This window comes from Dermacentor silvarum, chromosome 1, assembly GCF_013339745.2.
Source record: "Dermacentor silvarum isolate Dsil-2018 chromosome 1, BIME_Dsil_1.4, whole genome shotgun sequence".
Lineage (NCBI taxonomy): Eukaryota > Metazoa > Arthropoda > Arachnida > Ixodida > Ixodidae > Dermacentor > Dermacentor silvarum.
This window is the reverse complement of record NC_051154.1, coordinates 253,537,777-253,558,791: the sequence shown is the minus strand read 5'-3', so window position 1 is coordinate 253,558,791 and position 21,015 is coordinate 253,537,777. Positions and strand designations below refer to the sequence as shown.

Below are 21,015 nucleotides of genomic sequence, written 5' to 3'. Positions count from 1 at the left end.
AAACTCGCATAGACAGTGGCGCCAGTTTACCCTCTAGGTGTTATAGTGAGGAACTCTATGGGCACAGCATACCAGGTGAACCTATACAGGGTGTCCTAGCTATCGTGCTTCATATTCTTAAAGAGTGCATATTGTTCATAGTTGAGTAGAGCAGCCACCAGTAGTTTTTTGATGCCGACAAAACCTTGCCAAGTGTGACTGTTTTGCATGCGAGAAACATGTTGTGGAGTTTCTTCAACTTCGAAAATATATGCCTGTACTCTTCTAAGGGCGAAAAATGTGTGCACAGGTGTAGGACATGATGAAGCTGACAGACCGTCCGTCGGCCATGCAAATTCGGTATGCCGTATCCAAGGGCATGCTTTGCATCAACCCCGCCCTGCCCAACAAGAAGCTGCTCTGCCTGCGGCCCAGCATGCAGCAGTTCCCCTGCACAAGCTCAGAGTACCTCGAAGTCGTCGAAGTCTCCGCATGTCGTATGTTGATTGATTGGATGTGTATTCTTTTGGACCTGTTGGTGAAGCAAATGAAGAAGCACAAACAAGTTACCAAAGGAAGATGAGATGGATGGCAAAATCGCTCATTGATATTTGTTAGTAGTGCTTGCCATGTCCATCATGTCAATCTTTGGTCTCATGAGTTTAAATGGCACAAAGGAACACTGATGTTATGAGACACCATAGCATCGGTGTCCTAGCATTGCACCATAGCATTGGTACCATAGATTGGCACCATGGCATTGGCACCCTAGAAAAATATTGACTTCCTGGGGTCCTTAAACATGTGCCTAAATCACAAGCATCATATGTGGCACTTGAACTCGTGACTTCTTATTCAGGTTTGATTCAGATTGTGATAGATTTAGAAATATGATTTACAGTTGAGGCACTAGGCATGTCATCTCATTGAGTCTGTCCTTGTGTAATTGGTGTTAATGTCCCTTAAAATTCTCGAAGCTGTTTGCACTTGAAGTTGTCACTACAGCACGGTAATGTTGATGGACACAGAGCATTACATAGGCGCCAATTCTGTCTATTGAAGCTTAAAATTTACGTCTTTTGAATCTTCATAATTGTGAGATGTGCACTGCCAAAGAACCGATCAAGAATTTTCTTTCAGAGTTTTGCCGAATTTGCACAAAGCTCCATGCAAGAACTCCCTCTTGGGACTTCGGATATGAGAGCACCAACCATTTCATGTCTAGCATACTTTGAAAGCAATGAAAACAATGAAAAATTCGAACACGCTACACGATGACATACTGATACCCAGACATGCCTGAATACCCAAACAGTGCCGGAATTGTGCCACACAGTGCCTCATCGTGTCATTGACATTGCACTGTCATTGTTGTGCCTTCGATGTGCCATCACTGCTTGTGATTTCATCAGTAGTAAAAAACATCTTTATTCATACAATGGCCTCAAGTCTTGTGAGGGGATGGGAAAAATATCTCTTTCGTCTTTCACAGCAGGCAGCCCAAACTGGCCTCCTGAATGCAAAAGAGGAGCGGATGATAAGAGGTGCCATTCAGCCATGTCTCTAGGCTATGTTCATCTGCATGCTGACTTTGGCTTAAGCAGCATGACGACATCTGATATTTGCAGTAGCTGGGCAAGTCCATAGTAAGTTGTGTCTATGAGCTCATCATCTTGATTGCAGAGGGGGCAGCTAGTGGTAAATATGCTGGGTTCACTGGATCCAACTGCACTTTTTTTTCCACTTTTCCGTGGCGCGAGGTGTTGAGCAACATCCAAATGAAGTCTCGCCGTTGTCATGCCGTTGTTCTTGGACAGTTTCTGGTTCTTGTGCTTTCCCTTGTTCCTTTGCGCCTTGTCAAACCATCAGACAGCATGCACTGAGGATATATTTTGCAAACTGTCGTGAGAATGCTGGACCAACATACTGTACTCCTGTACTACCCCGTTGTGTGCTCCATTGCTTTTCATTGCGATAGCAATTATATGGACACTCAAAAGCAGATTTCTGCCGTCGCCGTCGCCGTGAGGTTCCGTATTACGTCAATGGAGATGAAATCGTCGCCGCGCGCGGAACGCTGTATGTGCGAGTGAAAGGGCGCGAGGGGCACGTGCTTTCACGGGGAGTGAACGCACGGCGGAGAACAAACGCGCATTCTGCGCCGTGCTCGCTTAAGGGCTGCAGAAGTAGGCGTCTATTTCCTCCTTTACAATCACCATATACGTAGAGCAAACGCGCCTTCTTCCGACACGCGAGAGGCCGTGGGGGAGGGGGGGAGGGGGAGGGAAGGGAGGCGACGTTTAGCTGCGGCACCAAGTGCCTATTTATATCGGAGGCTCCGGCAACAGTCACCAACGCCGCACGCATTTTGAGCGAACGCGGGCAAAATGCCGCCGGCGTCGACAACAGTTCTGCGTGTTGCCGGTGCTGCTGCATGTCCAAGTTTATACAGCTGATAGAGCTAATATCATTACTCCGTATAGCTCTCTACAAATTTGCTATCGCAATTGATGCTTCGCCTTTCAGGTGAAACTACAACAACTTTTTTTGAAGCGCCTTCATTATATTCCTTTATTTCCAGGCTCTGTGACATTGAACCGACCCCCGATTACAATCCTGCAGCAGCTGGGAGTGCGGACAGACACATTTATCCGTCTGAAAGAAAACATACTTCAATTCACAGATGCCCTCGTCGAGGAGTCCAGTGCTGTTAACGTGCTGGCAGCGTGGTCGAAGCTGCCTCTGCCGTACGAGGACCTGTCCAATGCTGGCTTTCATCTCACGCTGGACCCCTTCTTTCGGTTGCTGCTTCTAGCCGTGTACCGAAATGCAGTCGGTAAGTAATCTTAAAATCTTCACGAGGTGCAATTGCATAGTAGCAGTGGAATCTCGATGATATGATCAAGGCTAATACGAATTTCCCGATAATAAAAATTTTTCTGTGGTCCTGGCCGCCCCCCCTGCCTCCCTCCCGCGCTGCCTTCTCGCTTTGCTCCTTTCGCGTGGGAGATTGCGTTGCCAGTTACCCTTGCGCCCGGTTGGAAGATACGTATTTGGTGCCACAGCACAGCGTCGCCCCCCTCCCCTTCCTCCCTCCCATACTCCCACGGCCTTTCGCTGCTTTCACAAGCACATACGGAGCACGGCAACGATTTTATCGCCCTTGGACTCATGCTCCACGTCTCGTGCTCCTCCTCCGCATCGCCCTTGTTGATCTCCTCTCCCATCGGTGGGCACACCTCAGGTGAGAAGTGTGCTCGCTACTGCCCTTGTCAGCGAGATTTTCCCGCGGAAGCCGCATTATAACCGGTATTTCGTCTCGTGCAGCTGCACTGTAAGCGGTATGCGTATACATGGAGTTCTATGGGAGGGTAAACGGGAGTCTGAAAAGGCCACGTTGTAGCCAGTTCTGCACTATAAACGGTTACATTATTAGTGGTCTATACTGTAAATGCCTTTTACGTGCGTGTGCCTGAGTGAGTTCACCTCTGACTCTTTAATTTAGCTAGTTTTAATTGTGTTTCGATGATACGAACTTCGGCTAGTACGAATATTTTTCGTGACCCCATGAGATTCGCATCATCGAGATTCCACTTTAAAACTGGTGAAGAAACTTGTGGGAAATTTGGTATTGTAACATCTTGAAACACAAGTTATGCAGCAGTTGGCGAGGGTCAAGTACCTGCAGACAAGCAACACTATAATGTAACAGTGAAAACAAATGTTAAGAGAATATGGTTTCATGCATAAGGTCACGAATGTTAGCAACATTCCACAGTTCAAGGGCTTATGGTAGGGCCGATAAACTGAAAGCGTTGGTGCATTCAAAATTGTGTTTGAAGCTACGATAATTGTGCAAACTGTGAAGACGTCCATGATGGTTGGGTGGGCACTCTGTAACAAATGTATATTCAATAAGGTGCCTATGTGATTGCATGGACAAGAAAACTCTAGTCCAAATATGTCGGTTTGCCCTTTGCTGGATAATTCGAACTATAGTGACCCCAATAGTGACCCCTTTAGTGGCAACGTCTGTCTCGGTTGAGCTTGGGGGACAGTGTATGCGCTGAGCACACAGTGTCACGTACCCAGCGTGGTGGCTTGTTGGTTATGGTGTTGTGCTGCTAAGCACAAGGTCGCCCACTACGACGTGCCTCATAATCAGATCGGGGTTTTGGCACGTAAAATCCCATAATTTTATTTTTATTTTCGGCCTGCTCTAGGAAGGTTTTCAAGCAATAACCTTAGCTCACAATGTTTGATTACGGTATTTACCCGATTCCAATGCGTGAAAATTGCCTGCGCGTTCACTCAGACATGAAACCATAAGCTCTTTGCAACGTTGATATGCTTTGCCGCATACCACGGATGTATTGCGGCGATGCTTTAGAAAACCGGCTGCCATTGTGCGATAATCTTTGTTGCTAAAAAATATGTTGCGCATTGGATTTGTGCTTAATTTAGGAGGTTTACTGTTATTTCCACGTTAGTTTACTACTTTGGACACATGGAAAGTGGGCGCATGTTTGATTCGGGGGCGTGTTAGAATCTGATAATTACTCCCTAGTGAATCGGCGGTGTGTTCCGGTTTTCGTGCATCTTGTTTAATCCATAATTGAATAACAAAAAATCACTAATGTTGTTTTAACTAATAACCTTATGGCCTTAAGTGTGTCAAAGTGCTAGCTGCCTTGAGAGAAGAATGGAGGACACTGGTGCATTCTCACTTTTATAATTTCTTGTTATGCGACAGGATGCATGCTAAGGAGGGGGGGTAAGATTGGCAGTTATGCATGCATTCCTTTCCTGAGTCAGTGGTGCAGGACTGGAATTGCACGCACATGCCCTTGTTTTTTTTAACTGTTATACAAGTTTAAACACAGCCACATTGGCACAAAGAGGCATGCATACTGCCATAGTGCATAGGCAGGAAACTGTACCTGGGCAAGTTCATATATGCTTTTTGAAGATGAGTGCATAGCCACCCTTGTGTGCAAGAACTGACTGTAAGCCCATCTTTGACATGTTCACATGACCACAGCACAGAACGTGCAGCTTTGTCATGGAAGGAGGGAGGCAAGTTCAGATGTCGGGGGCTGATAGCTGCAAAAGCTGTCATAAACTGCCCTCCCCCCCTCCCCTCCATTTCCACGGGGACATGGATGGGGATGGGCTGTTGCTGTGTGACACTGAAGGTACTGCTATGTCTTGCACAAGATGAACAGTGCTCCTCTTGTTTGTGAATTTTCAGCTGGCCTTCGGTACAAGACTCGCATAGTGCTGCCCGTGGATCCTGCCTGCAACATGCTTGGAGTGGTTGACACTACAAACAAGCTCCGGTATGGCGAGGTGAGTAAGAATGCTAACCAATGTCATATGAAAAGAGGCATTTTGGTTTCCTTGTCAAGCAGACAGTTGACAAAAAATGTCAGTTTTGCAAAGTATTAGCGATGATGACTCAAAGTTGTGTTACCCACCTTCGTCAGATCTCAAGTAAGTCCTGTCACCTACTGAGCCATGTTTTCAAGTGTCTTGGGAACTGGGCCATGGCAGTATATGCACACTCTCATATACAGGGTGTCCCAGCTATCGTGCAACCAAGTGTGTATTGTTCAGTCAAGTAGAGTAGCCGCGAGTAATCTTTTGTTGATGCCGTGTAATTGAATAATTATAATTGAAATTAGCTATTGTTTAATTATTCCCCTGAATGCTGTGCTGTCAATGAAGAATCTGTAGGAAATTGAAACTTAAGCTGGCATGTTTTCAGCTAGGTACTCTTTGCCCGTTTATTTTTTACAGTTCATAAAGAAAGCCAGCGAAATATGAAGCCCGCGCACATCAAAAAGTGTAGTGCCCTCAAACAAGTTACTACATAAGAGCAGTGTTGCCAGGTTTGGCTATATTTAGTCAAATTGGGCTACAGGAAAAAATTTTTGGCGTTGACTTGGACGAGTTGGCTATGTGGCTATATTTGCGCTACTGAAAATCTGCGACTTGGCTTTGTTTCGGCTATAAGTGGCGCCTTAATTGACGCTTCAGAGGTGGTTCTGATCGGGTAGAAGCAAATCTCGAAGGCTATGTTTTAGCTGGCTGAGCCGGCCGTGTGGCTGTGCATGTGTGCGTGCGTGAAATGATCCAATTCCTCTCTGCACCAGTGTCTGAGCCGGTGGCTTTGATCCTTCATGCACATAAGCTTACACCCTGCTTGACCATTATGCACCCAATCACAGGGCATCCGGATGAACCTGGGAGTAGTGGGTTTTTCACAGTACACTGTACTAACATGTCTGTGTTCAGGAAGGGAGAGCAGTAACTTAGGGTCGGGGCCGTCGGGCGATCTTGGCGCCGACATGAAAGAAGGGAAGCATGGGTGGATGACACACCCCAGTGTGTTCATGACCATGTCTTAATTCTGGTTGAAGTATCGCACCGGGCGCAGCTTTCTACCTACTCCACGTATCTCGCACGAAGCTTTAGTGCCATTTCCTTCTCCTGCTAGATTATTTTTGTCCGTGCTTACATTCGAGATTCATTTCGATAAGTTGGACGTAAGATCGGATCCTCCTCTGAGAGGAGAATCCAAACATGGGGAAATGGGCCAAGTATATGAGAACGTATCAAAAACGAATGGGAGCAAAACCTCGAGCCAAATGTGGGTTCTGGTGCTTTTACTTCTAGATGCACGGTTTGCTTGTAATGTCGCGGATAAAGATACTCATTCTGCTATTACCGAAACATGTTTGCCACGATGACATCAGTGCAGCATGTCACATGAATTTCACCCGCCGTGTTAGCTTAGCCTGTGAGTTGTCGCGCTGCTGGCTCGAGGACGCGGGTTTGATTCGATCAAGGTGAAATGCAGGAACACCCGTGTACTTAGATTTGGGTGTCAGTTAAACAACCCGAGCTGGCCAAAATTAATCCGGAGTCCTTCACCCCCCCGCTGTGTCCTGCCTCCCAATCATATAGTGATTTTGGTCCGTAACACCCCAGCAATTATTAGTTTTAGAATAGGGGCCTCAAATGTTTTGGGGCCCCAAAGAAATAGCGTAGAAGCCACTGCACATCTGCAAGACGCAAACTGTGTTTGGGTGTTGCGTCGGGCACGCTCTTTCTCTTTTCCGATTGTCGATTTCATGGCTCGTAGGCCTAACACGGATTGACTTGGCTGGGTGAAGGTACGTAAAGTTGGTTACTCAAAACTAAGCGCAACAAGTTGCTTGCTGCTAATAGAACAAGTTCTAAATTGTAATTAAACACGAAAATCTAAATTACTCTTCTTATCATGAAATGGTATATTTTGTTTTAATATTTATGCCCCAACACTAACACCAGCAAAGCTCTTTGGGGCCCCAAACTTTGGAGGCCCCTATTCTAAAACTTTATTCACATCAACATGGTTTGCTTTTTGACAGTAACCAGTTTTTACAGCATAACCAGTGTTGTCAATTTGTTGCTTACCTTTGCTCTTTGTGTGGCGTCGCGGCTTTTACCATTTCAAGCGAGTTGCGCTCAGGACGTGCTCGTCGCCGAAAATGACTGCGCGCTTCTTACACTGGTGTGCCGTCTGCGTAGTAATCTTTTAAAGCTTCGCTTACACCGATTCAGACAGCGAGTGGTATCTGTTGTCTGACACTCTTCTTGCCCACTCTTGCCGTGCTAGAGACCTTATAGAGCATGTACCAACTAACCTGGGCGAAGCTAATTGAAAAAAAAAACGAGAAAACAAAATAGGATGATGAGACAAATAACACGAGATATCGTAGCACGAAAGACTTGTTTTAGCTCGTAAAAAAAAAAGAAGCCGTGAGCAGGTTGCAGATCGCTGGACAGCTGAACTTCTACGCCGTAGGCAGATATGACGTGAGAGTTCGATGATGCTAAACATTATTTTGCGTTCACGACAGCTAAAAAGCAGAGTTCGTAGTTAATATTACTATAAATAACTTAGTACTATCTGTCATAAAATAAAAGCATTGATCTCGACCTCTGCAGCGTATCGCTGGAACTTAAAGCTTCTGGGCCCAACCAAAAGGGGTTCTGTGCAGGCACGATGTCGCTGTTCTTGATGTCAAGGGCCGACCGTCACGGCGGCACGGACATTTTGTTACAACGGGTTGTGCAAAAAAAAGGATTACTGTAGTCGAATTTGAAGATGTATGCAGAAATAAAACTGCAAATAAAAATGGCTATACAGTGTAGACCGCTTATAACGTAAGTCGCCGGAGTCTCGAATATCCGCACTATAAGCGGTACCGCACTATAACCAAAGCACCAATTTTCAAGGCCCGCACATATGCAAAACATGTGCACCAAGCCGCCACACGTATGTGACAGTCGAGGAATGCGGCTAGAACGTTTGCATTCAATTTACAGTCAAATGTCGTTAATTCGAACCAAATCACGTGGCGGCGCCTCCGACTGGCATTGCTCCGGCACCGCCATAGAGTAAAAGCTTAGGAGAGACCCCTCAATGTTGCGCGCGAATGAAACAAAAAAAAAAAATGCGGCTGAAATTTCACCCTCTCTCAAATGGCAAGGTAGCCAATTCTGCGTTGCGCCGGAACATGCGTGTACGCGCCGACGTCTCAGCCACGCTACCATAGCCACGTTTAGAAAATGGCAGTGAACCCTTCTTTTTCCTTTATGCTTCCTCTACTTTGTAGTCACGTGTTGACCTTGCACGCTGCGGCTACGGCGCAGAGGGAAGCAGCGGCGCTGTCCCAGGCCGGCCAACGGAACTGCCCATGCCGGCAAATGCCCGCTTTCCGATTACGGCAGAAAACGAAACTTCGGGGAGCTGGCGCCAGGCCGGCTGGAACGGCGGCGGGCGTGCACGGGGACAGTCGAAAGTGAGGGAGTTACGAGGGAGGGCGAGGGGAGCCACCGAAGCGGCGGAGTTGCCGAGGCGGAATCCGCTTCCCTGCCGCCCTCCTCCCTCACATTCTACGGTCTCCCGCGTGCCCCCCTTCGCCGTGATGTGCCAGCGCCGCCCGCTCCCTGAAGTTTCGTTTACTGCCGTTATCGTGAAGCGGGCAGTTGGCCGGCGTTGGCAGTTTCGTGGCGCTCGCTCGCTATGCGCGCCGTGATATTTCACGACTCGCACTCAAGATTCTGGTTTCAGCCTCACTGGCTGTTCGTTCGCACCACGTGCACTTCTCCTCCACTTTGTCTCTCTTTCTTCCTCGAGCACTCCTTGGGGCGCCCGTCTGAGGAAAGCGTTCGCCGTCTTCGCTGACTTCCGTACTTCCAGGCAGCCGCACTGTACCGTATTTGCACGATTGTAGGTCGACCCATTTTTTTCAAATTTGACAATGCAATGTTGGGGGGGTCGACTTAGAATCGAAACCGAACCGTGTACCGCTAGTAGCGGCAAGAGAAACGAGAAATCAGGGGCGCTACGGCGTGGTTACAACTTTGCACCTACGTTTCCATGTTTACGGGAGAAGCGTAGCGTATTAATTTACTGTATTGCATACATTTTGATTGCGCGCACCACGAGCGCACGGCTCTTGTGGGAGCATCGCGATCATGGAAGAGCCGCCGTTTGGGGGGTATTGGTAGTTGGCGGAAGAGCCGCCGTTTGGGGGGTATTAGTAGTTGGCGGAAGAGCTTTTCTTTGAGATACGATTGTTTTCGACAGCTGCGCGCATCTGTCACTTATGCTGTTGTGCTCAATCGTCGTGCCTGTCATGAGTGCCAAGAACTTTCGGCGCTCGTTCACAGCAGCGTTCAAACGGGCGGCTGTCCTCCATGCCGAGGAAACTAACAACTGTGCAGCGGGACGCAAGTTTGGAGTCAGTGAATGTGTGGTGCGGCAGTGGCGTCTTCAGCGCGAGGAAATTTGGCCTCCCTGGCTACTGTGTGCGGGTGGGTCCTCTCTGCGTGGGCGGCCGTACCGCGCGATGTCGTGCTGCGGTCGTTCGCGAAGTGTGGACTCGCACTTCATGACGACGTGCTGTGGGACCGCAGCAGCTGACGGCAGCAGTGCCATTGAGGCCGACTCTAGTGAAGATGAGTAGGCTTAGCAACCCCATCAATAAATTTCCCTTGTGTGAATGCATCGCGTGGTTTTTCTCCCCCCCCCCCCCTTTTTTTTTTTGTGAGACATGCCATTTTGGGGGGGTCGACCTACATTCGAGTCGACTTACAATCGTGTAAATACGGTAACCGGTATTTTGTTTCCCGCAACTGCACTATAAGCGATATGTGTATACATGGAGTGCTATGGGAAAATTAACGGGAGCCTGAAAAGACTGCACTATATCCGGTCCTGCACTATAAGCCGTTACGTTATAAGTGGTCTATACTGTATTTGGCTACGAAATATTTTGCACTTTTTTCGTGTTTGGCTACATTTGGGCTACAACTTCTCTAGCTTTTGGCTACGCCGCCTCGTCGGACCTGGCAAAACTGCATAGGAGTTGATAGAAGAGAGATAGCCCACTAACTCCTGTGGAGCGTGTTTGAGGGCGCTGCTTTCTGATGCGGGCGGACAGTTAGTCATGTGATATTTTCATTTTTTACAGGCTTTTTTTTTGTCGCCATCAAAAAAACTACTACCAAAAAATCTTGTATACCAGGTGAACCCTGTACAGGTTCACCTGGTATGCTGTGCGCTCATGTGTGAAGCCTTATTGTTCCCTAAAAGTTCCTAATGCTTATTTTGGGTCTGCCAGTGCAACTCGCCTCACACTAGCCTGTTTTTGCAGGTGTTAGTCCAGTGCACACAGATAAAAGCCTTACTGTTCCTACAACTCCCTAATGCTTCTTTCCTGTTCCTTCAAGACTAAAGTCTGCCAGTGCAACTCGTCTCGGGCTATTTTGATTTTGAATGTGTTTGTGCAATACAGAGTCGCTTTATTGTTCCCTAAAACTCGCCAATGCTTTTTTCCCGGTTCCTTCAAGACTTCGGTCTGCTGGTGCGCTTTGCCAAAGGCTTATTGGATTGTGCAGGTGTTTGTACAGTGTACCGAGATACGCAGCCCACATGTGCAGTACCATGAACCACCTAAGCAGACTGTCATCACGGGCACTGTCCTTGTCACCAAGTGCCCATGCCTGCACCCGGGCGACGTGCAAAAGTTCACCGCCATCGACCTGCCAGAGCTGCACCACGTCATTGACTGCATCGTGTTTCCGGCACACGGACCCAGGCCACACCCCGAAGAAATGGCTGGTAAGCCTGCATTTTGTGGCTACTCGCAGTAATTTTCGTCTTATCTTTAGTAAATTAGTGCCTGAAGGTGTTGCAAAATTAGTAAATTTGGTTGTAGCAGACTAGAGGTTCTCACCCTTGTGTTCAGGAAGATGTCAATGCGCCGATGGATCCGCACGAGCGTCTTTGGCACATTCATGCCATTTCTGAATACGAGGGTCCAACTGGGTTACATGAAGCCCGGTGGTTCCGCAAACAGCATTTCAGGGTTCTTCAAGCAGCTAAAAAAAATCTAGCCCCATCCCATCTCCTCACTCGTCGATCCAGGGCCGTGCGACAAGCTATAAACAAGTCGTGCAACTACTGCTAAGATATACTTTGTGAGCTGCTATCTAAATACTGTTGACCTCGATGTAACGAACTTCAAAATTCTCGATATAGCGAAGTATTTTATAACTTGCCCTTAGAACAACATGTAGATTGAACCTCAATATAAGAAGCGTGTTGCAAATGAGCCTGTCTCCTTTTCTAGCCCAGCCATGGCAACTAGTGCATGGCTGTCAGTGCAGCTGAGCCCATATGTGGCCTGCGTGCTTCAGCTTTGCGGTAATCTGCAGTGGGTGCCAAGGTTGGGCAAGTTGAGGTGGCCGTTGCTGCGTATGCAATGCCTTCATCTACGTTTAAAGCTGGAGGTCGCGTAATCTCGGAGTTTCAGAGACTCGTTAAAGTGAGAAGCGGACAGAGCGTTCAATCCCCTGTGCCTGCACTTTTGGTGATAGTGTCGTGTCATCCCAGTGCAGGCGACACTATCAGCCGCAGCAGTGGAGTGAACGCGCACTACATAAAGCCAATGTGAAGATATTGTTTTGGTGACGTGAAGAAAAGAACAATGGCTTCGAGGACGGCTTGACTGGGCTATTCTCATTGTCCACTAATGTTGTGTATTCTGTATACCGCCGAACACCGTGTTTGGATGTATGTGCTAAAAACTGAGCCCTACTGAGGAAGAGGGCTCAGACCATGGTTGCCCTCATAAGCTGTGTGTTGATTTGGGATGTTGAACCCTGTGATTTTTTATTTAAATCTGAAATCGCTCTGTTCGAAGTATCGGGGAGCTCTGTCCTCTGATAAGCATCGGTCTCTTTTTCTGGCATGCAGGCTCCGACTTGGACGGGGACGAGTATATCGTCATTTGGGAGAAGTGTCTGTTTTTTGTGGGACCAAACAGACCTCCCATGAACTTTTCGGACAGGAACCTTGAGCCGGACAACAAAGAAATCACGGCAAGTCTTATTCATGAATGAATGAATTAAACCTTTATTTATGGAAGGGGGTAGCCTTATGATCAGGATTAGGGGAAGTATGGAGGTTGGTGGGTGGGGTTATGTAGGCATTTGTACTATAGGTGCCAACGGCATTCTTATTCAAGCCTCCATTTAGATTCAACAGGCCTGCTTTTGTATTATATTGTCACGCGCTAAAGCAAGAGCAATCAGCAGTACCAGCAGCCAGACACGAAGAATGCCAGACACGAAGGGACGGTTCTCCAGCTGGCGCGGGATCTTCGACTTCATCGTCTTCTTCGCCGTTCTTGCTGGGCACGCAATGATGATCGTTCGCTGGCTCAAAACACCAGGTGGCATTATCCCCCCTCCCAATGAAGCATCAACTCGATGCTCAAACACAAGACGTACACGGAAAGTACACAAATTAGGTAAGACACACACACACACATAAAAAAAAATGGGAACGCGCTAGCCCACATACGGACATGAACACGAGCAAAAAATGCATTCTGTGGTCGGGGACAAAAAAAAAATCTCTCCGCAGTTGTTCGGAGGACGACGCGCCTACAGCAAAAAACAAAAAAGTTTGTTCACCACTACACTGTATGAAAATCGCCGTGTAAAATACAGCTTGAGGCGGACGACATGTACAATCTCTGGGCGTGGTAATCGGCGCTTGGACGATGACAGGTCTCCGTCTGGAATCACTTCATAGTTCACGTCGCTGACACGCCTTATGACTGTGTACGGTTCGAAGTACTTGCTCAGGAGTGTCTCGCTGAGGCCTTGCCGTCTAATGGGGGTCCAAACCCAAACTTGGTCACCGGGCTCATAGGTAACCTGTCGATGGTGGAGATTGTACCTTATTGCATCTGTACACTGCTGCTGTCTTATGTGCACACGGGCCAGTTGACGTGCTTCCTCGGCGCGCTGAATGTACTCCTCAATGTCGGGAGCTAACTGGTCGAGCTGATCGATGTCGTCATACGGAATCATGGTGCCGAGCATAGGTTGAACATCTCAACCATAAACAAGGCAAAACGGCGTGAATCGTGTAGTTTCCTGCGTGGCAGTGTTGTACGCAAACGTTACGTACGGCAGTATTTCTTCCGTTTTGTGCTGCACATCCACGTACATAGAGATCATGTCTGCCAGTGTTTTGTTTAGTCTTTCTGTCAAGCCGTTAGTCTGAGGGTGGTATGCAGTGGCCTTTCGATGACTCATGTAACCCAACTTGAAGATGTCGTCCAGAAGCTTCGCTGTAAACGCCGTCCCTCGGTCAGTGATGATGAATGACGGTGCGCCATGCCGAAGCACAATGTGATGCATAAAAAAACTGGGCAACCTCAGATGCTGTCCCGCGTAGTAGTGCCTTCGTCTCAGCGTAACGCGTCAAGTAATCGGTTGCGACAATGATCCACTTATTGCCGGAGGAAGACAAGGGAAATGGTCCAAGAAGCTCCATTCCAACTTGATCAAACGGCGTACGTGGAGGGTCGATGGGTTGTAGAAGGCCTGCAGGCTTGAAGGGTGGTGACTTGCAGCGCTGGCATTCACGACATCCTTTCACGTAGCGTTTGATGCAAGCAGTCAGTCTAGGCGAGTAGTACAGATGTCGCACCCTGTCCAGAGTCCTTGAGTAGCCCAAGTGACCAGATGTCGGCTCGTCGTGGCAGGCAAATAGGCTGTCGTCGCGAAGGGCTTGAGGCACTACTAGAAGATGTGTTTTGTTGCCGGCACCTGTGTTTCTTTTGTATAATATCCCCTCTCGTAGGCAAAATGACGACAACCGTCGCGAAATAGGGCGAGGAATGGACGCGATGTCGCCTTCGAAGTGAACGATGATTGGCCTTAACTCAGCGTCCGATCGTTGTTTAGCGAACAGATCCGGCCCGCTGAGTGCTCCCAGGAAGGCGCTGTCTTCCTCGTCAGGATTCTGAGATTCAACAGGTGCTCGTGATAGCGTGTCAGCATCTTCATGTTTTCTGCCGGACTTGTATACGATGGTGATGTTAAATTCCTGGAGTCGCAGACTCCAATGTGCGAATCGTCCAGAAGGGTTTCTGAGGTTGGCCAACCAGCACAAAGCGTGATGATCGGTCACAACATTAAATGGCCGCCCGTAGAGATACGTCCTAAACTTTGTAGTAGGCCAAATGACCGCGAGGCACTCCTTCTTTGTGGTGGAATAATTGGACTCGGCGCGTGACAGAGTGCGGCTCACGTAGGCTATAACTCGTTCAGTCCCGTCTTGCCTTTGCACCAGGATAGCTCCGAGACCAATATTGCTGGCGTCAGTGCGTACTTCTGTGTCAGTGTCCTCATCGAAATGACTGAGCATGGGAGGAGGAGACAATCGACGTTGTAGCTTGGCAAAGGCGGTCTGTTGTTCATTAGCCCAGAGGAATGGCGCATCGCCACGCGTAAGGCGAAATAGCGGCTCTGCAATGTTCGAAAAATTTTCAATGAAGCGCTGATAATATGCGCACAAGCCCAAAAATCGTCTGACACTTTTCTTATCAGTTGGAGTGGGAAAAGCAGCTACGGCAGCAGTCTTCTCGGGATCGGGCCGAACGCCTGCTGCGCTCACGACGTGACCGAGAAACTTCAATTCCTAGTAACCGAAATGACATTTCTCTGGCTTGAGGGTAAGGTCAGCCGATCGAATGGCTTCGAGTACATTTCGAAGGCGTCGAAGGTGCTCGTCAAAAGTTTCCGAAAAGACGACATCATCGAGATAGACGAGGCAGCTTTTCCATTTGAGGTCAGCAAGAACGGTATCCATCATTCGCTGGAATGTGGCTGGGGCGGAACTGAGGCCGAAAGGGCTCTGTTCTAATTTCGTAAAGGCCGTCCAGAGTCACAAAGGCAGTTTTCTCGCGGTCCCGCTCATCTACTTCAATTTGACATGTAGCCACTTTTCAGATCTATAGAGGAGAAATACGTCACGCGCCTCAGCCTGTCCAGGGAATCGTCGACACGAGGCAAAGGGTACACGTCTTTCTTTGTGACGTTGTTTAGCTTCCGGTAGTCCACACAAAACCGAAGCGTGCCATCTTTCTTTTTAACAAGCACGACTGGCCATGACCAGGGACTGCATGAAGACTGTATTACGCCGTCTTGAAGCATTTCCTCCACCTGCGTTTGAATGGCACATCGTTCGGTCGGGGAAACATGATAGGCTGCTGCCGTATGGGGTGCGCGTCGTCATAGGTGATGATACGGTGTTTCGTAATCGACGTTTGACGTATCTTCGACGACCGTGCAAAGCAAGAGTGGAACTCGAGCAACACCTCACGCAGAGGTTGTTTGTTGGCTTCAGGAAGCGGTGCACTAATGTTCGATGTTGCGTAGAGGTGCTTCAGCAGTGCTGATTGCCTCGGAAGCAAAACATTCAGTGACATCGGCGATTGGGTCGGCGTAGGCGGCGACACTACCGGGGAAAGTTGGTGGTGTTCGTAGCTGAAGTTCGTGACAAGGACGTCACAGTGGCCATCATGGAGATCAATAAGGCTTCTTGCTACGCAAACACCTTGAGAGAGCAGGAGAGAGTGATTGCTTTCTGTGACCGCTTCACTGTGTAAGAGGCTGTCACATGCCACTTGAACCACAATACTTGCACGCAATGGTAACATGACAGCGTCGTCGATGACACGAAGAGGTGCTCGAGGGTGGATGGTGTTGGTAGTCGCTGTGGCGCTCTTTGTCGAGAAAATGACGAGGCGTTGTTGAATGTCGGTGATAGCTTCGTGCTCCCTGCGAAAGTCCATGCCGATGATGAGGTCTCGAGAAGACTGAGGGAGAATGCTCAAGCTGGCAACAAACTTAGAGCCGCGAATCTCTATTCATGCCGTGCACATGCCAAACGGTGTGACGATGTGCCCGCCAGCTGTAGGAACTGGCGCTTGATTCCAAGGCGTCGTCACTTTCTTTATAAGGGTGGCCAGTTTTTCGCTGATTATTGAAAAATCCGCTCCAGTGTCCACTAAAGCAGTCAATTCACGACCGTCGAGCAATACAGGAATGTCCAAGGAAATTCGTTTACCGTAATCAGCAGGTACAGTCGTCGTCAATGTATCGTTGGTCCACGTACGCGTAAGCAGGGGTCCTTGAGCACGTCCAGACAGAGCGGCCTCGCCCTTGAAGGCCGCTGTGGTTAGTTTTCCCGGCGTGGGCTGGGCGATCGAGCCTGCACCACGCTCGAATACGTACGGCGAGTCGGAGAAAATCGCCGCGGCGAAGGGGACCGTGACTGGTGTCGAGCTGATGAGGATCCGCGCTGCTGGGCAACGTATTCAATTGCAGGATGACGCTGGCCGAACCTAGGTCGCAGCGAGTTTGCTGAGAATCCGTGTAGTCCGAGCTCTCGATATGAGCACTGTCGGTAGACATGCCCAGCTTCGCCACAGTGAAAGCAAAGGGGATGGCGATCAGGTGCCCGCCACACGTCTGATTTCTTTGGGGCCTGTCGGTGGTCGTCATAATACGAGGCCGCTTGGTCGGGCTGTAGTTTGGCCGGGGACGCGGTGCGAAGCGGGGAGGAAGGTGGGGCAGGTTGCTGCAAAGCTTGGGAATATGACATACAGGGGCTGTCAGTTCTTAGTGGTTGAGCTTCTGTGCTGAAGGGTGGTGCTCTTAGCGCATGATGCACTTCGTCATGGACAACGCTGGACAAAGAGCTGAGCGTCGGCTGTGAGGGTACCGACAGTTTCTGGAGTTCTTCGTGGATTACGGAACGGATGAGCTCTCGTAAGAAATCGACGTGGCCCCCGAGAGCTCCGAAGAAGTCCATAGGTGAGGCAGCGTTCACTTGGCATTCGTGTGATGGTGCCCGCTGCCGAAGAGTCTGTTCCATGGTGATGGCTTCGGAAAAAAATTCTGACAGTCTTGGGAGGACTGCGCACGAGACCGCCGAACAGCTGCTCTTTTACTCCGCGCATCAGGTACCGCACCTTTTTTTCTTCCGACATGCTGGGGTCGGCTCGTCGAAAGAGACGCGTCATGTCCTCGACATACATTGCGACACCTTCATTCGGCATTTGTATATGGGACTGGAGATCACGCTCAGCTCGTTCTCGGCAATCAGGGCTCGCATACGTCTCAAAAAGACGGTGTTTGAATTCTTCCCAGGAAGGTAGGGCATCTGCACGGTTCTCATACCAAACACGGGCGCCATCGTTGAGGCTTAAATATACGTTTTTCAGTTTGTCTCCGTTGTCCCACTTGTTGAACGAGGCAACACGTTCATAGTGCACCAGCCAATCTTCAACATCCTCATGCATGGCACCGTGGAAGGGATTTGGCGTTCGCGGATGGATTAGCGTACAATGAATAGGTGTAGTGCCTTCCATACCGGTTGGGGTAGTCAGAGCTGCCATTGTCTCTGGGAGGAGTCCAAACTCGGGGGCTTGTCCTTGGATCCTTCTGCTGGCTCGGTGTACAGGCGTAACAACCGGTACAGGACTGGAGCTCCTGCTGCTCGGAGGGGTTTGGTGCATAGATTAGATTACCCAGCACCTCCACCAGTTTGTCACGCGCTAAAGCAATAGCAATCAGCAGTACCAGCATCCAGACACAAAGAATGCCAGACACGAAGGGACGGTTCTCCAGCTGGCGTGGGATCTTCGACTTCGTCATTTTCTTCGCCGTTCTTGCTGGGCATGCAATGATGATCGTTCGCTGGCTCAAAACGCCAGGTGGCAATATTTTAAAGAATGTTTATTAATAATAATAATTCTTATGATATATTAACAAGAGAAGTTTCACAATCTTGGACTACAGTTGCTTTCATTATAAGCATTTAGTTTGTTTCGATTCAGTTATTTGGTGTGTTAAGAACCGCGGCACTGCACCTGTTTTTTTTTCTTAGTGTTAAATTTTCACCTGATTATCCTTGTTATCACTTGGCGCAAGACATGCTTACAGTATCCGAAAATTCAATGTAACTCCCCTATTTTATAGCAAGGGGAGTCTTATCAGTCTTTGCACATTGCATGTACGGTGAGACATGTATAGCGTTAGATACTAGATAGCATTGCTCATCTATCTGGGCTCAAGTTTGGCTGATAAAAAGCTAGATTCTTGACTCGCTTTTACCAGTGTTCTTGGTTCTTTACTCGCTACAAGAAAGTATGTAGGCTGCCTTGCATTGTGTACTCGCCATTTTTTTAATTAACCCAGGAGCCATCATTGAACACTGCAGCAGCCTCTAACAAATTTGGACATCTCTTTGGTCTTCATTGCAGACTGATGACATGATCAAGTTTTTCTGCAATTACATCAAGAACGACTCCATCGGGATCCTGTCGAACGCCCACGTGGCATGGGCTGACCAGGAGCCGGGGGGAATTCACTCGCCAAGGTGTCTTGCCATCGCAGAGGAGATCAGCATCTGCCTCGACTTTGCCAAGAATGGTCAGACAGCCTTCTTGTGGCGTGACGAATGCCCCCTGAAATTCTTCATGGAGAAAGGCAGCCACAAAACTACATACTGGTCGGACCGGGCGCTCGGGGTCCTGTACCGAATGTGCCGTTCTCTGGAAGCTGCCGTCGGCAGGCTCGGCCATCGGCATGTAGATCCAGGCCGGTGCCGTGCACTCGCCGTGCCAGGGTGGGAAAACTACAGAGAGTTAGCGATTCAAGCCCTCGCAGATTGCAATTCAAAAATTCGCCGAATTCTGAGCCAGTATGGAATTGGGTCGGAGTGTGAGGTGACGAAGTTTTTCACTGAGACAACACGCAACATCTTCTATACTGATGTCCTAAAAGAAATGCATGACAACTGCATCAGCGATTCTGAGAAGCTGCGCAAACGGAAGCTTCGCAGAGCCTCTGCCTGGTACATGGTGACGTACGAGCCCAATGTGGAGAACACATTCTTCAGTTTTCCTTGGTGCATTGCCGATGTCCTGGTAGAAATTTTGCGCAGCTCAGATGCGCAGGCCAGGGTGTGGTGCCCGACCATCCTGCACTGGAAAATTGACCAGCTCGTCACGAACAACAGTGACTTTACAGAAGATGACGATCTGGATGCAGGGTTCGATTCATTCAGGACTTCCTTCAGAATCGTTGAGAACTGGCTTAAAGGTGAAACACTTCTCGGTCAGCATGAACCAGGCGCTTCAACCAAGCCTGGGCTGTGTTCCAACTGCCTGCTAGACATCTACACCGAGTTTCTGGGAAACAAAAATCTTGCACCAGTGAGCAAGATTGTAATGAGGAGGCGGCATGCAATGAGGCTGTCAGTGGCAGGGGTACCGAATTTGACTGAATCGACGGCTCAAGAGGCAATGGAAGAAGAATGTGCGGATCGAGAGGAACCCACCGAAAAGGCTGTTTCTCAAGCCTGGCAAATAGTGGACGGTTTCTTGGAGCCTCTTTTGTTAGACGATTCTGAAGATGAGACAAATGCGCCCAGGACGGCATACCAGAATGGACACGATGATCAGCAAGACCCAGAGGTCTCTCGTTCTCTGGTGTTTCCTCTGCAACAGGCTTCGGACACGAGCAACTCTGAGCCGGACATTTGCGAGGACCCCAGCGTCGGAACTCTGGTCGTCTCCTTCCTCCGGTGGTTTCTTGAGCAGCACCAGCTGCCCCGAGAAATGTGCAGTGTTGGTGCGTGTGCGGGCAGTGGCTACGAGTGCCAGACCCACAGGTTACCGATGGTGGCGTTGCGGGCCTACAGTTCGTTGGCGGTGTCGCTGGACTCGTGCCACGTCTCTCTGCCCTGTGACCCTGCGTATCACGAGCCGCACCAAGAGGTTATTGAGAGAGACCCCATCCGGATCCAGATAGCCAATCCGGTGATGGATCAGATGCTGAAGGACAAGCTCCATGCGGTGAGAGGATGTATTTCAATACTTCACGCACTTTCCAGGGGCTATGTATCCATCTGTTTGTATCTAAACTGTTTTCTTGCCTACGTGTCCGTGGTTGGGCTGCTGTGCTGAGGTAATGGGGTTCGTAACTAACCGTCGGACGAGCTTCGGTCACTGAGCATGTGCCATTGTGCGCACATGTGCCGCTCTTAAACGAACCTAGTTTCGCGCCGATATGGGTCACTGTAGATGTGGGTAGCAGGGGTGGGACTCCTGCGCCAATTGCGCCATTTTCATACAAACGCGGATTCCTGCGCCAAACACAGAACATTGACCGAAATTGTGCCACGCTGCGCCAGAACGGCTTCGGCATGTGTGCTCCGGCAGTGGTCGCCAACAGCGAGCGGATTCGTTCTCCGAAAAAGAGTGTGGCCGTTCACATTCCGCAGACAACGCGACAGCGCTTCCCGCACAGTTCTCCGACTTTAGTTTCTCGTGATTTTCGTGCTTTTAACACTGGACTTTTCGGTGCTTCCAGCAAGTGGCTGGCTCACGCCCGGCCACACTCGGCTGTTGTCACTGCTGTCAGAATGGCCAGGGCGGCTGTATTTAGAGTGTACTATAGAATACGGTTGAGTGGGCAAGAAGTTGCAGTTTCGTCCGAAAGGCAAAGCATCGGTTGCGATAGCAAATTAGTAGACAGCTATACGAAGTAAGGATAGTAGTAACTAAATTAACAAGCATGCTGTCATGCGAACACAAGCAAACATGA

General features: G+C 49.1%; 1 protein-coding gene across 3 annotated transcripts in view; it reads left to right on the top strand.

The window, feature by feature from the left end:
• The window catches only part of LOC119439287 (uncharacterized), a 28,314-nt gene that overhangs the window by 2,381 nt on the left and 4,918 nt on the right, over positions 1-21,015 (top strand). For 2 of the 3 annotated variants that reach the window (XM_049660249.1, XM_037704833.2), the window contains exons 2-7: positions 290-476; positions 2,663-2,815; positions 5,231-5,328; positions 10,936-11,158; positions 12,296-12,420; positions 18,669-20,264. In XM_049660249.1, coding sequence (XP_049516206.1) covers positions 299-476; positions 2,663-2,815; positions 5,231-5,328; positions 10,936-11,158; positions 12,296-12,420; positions 18,669-20,264 — 2,373 coding nt within the window. In that variant the 5' untranslated portion in view covers positions 290-298. The remainder of the gene's footprint in view (positions 1-289; positions 477-2,662; positions 2,816-5,230; positions 5,329-10,935; positions 11,159-12,295; positions 12,421-18,668; positions 20,265-21,015) is intronic. The other variant, XM_049660250.1, reaches the window with a different exon arrangement.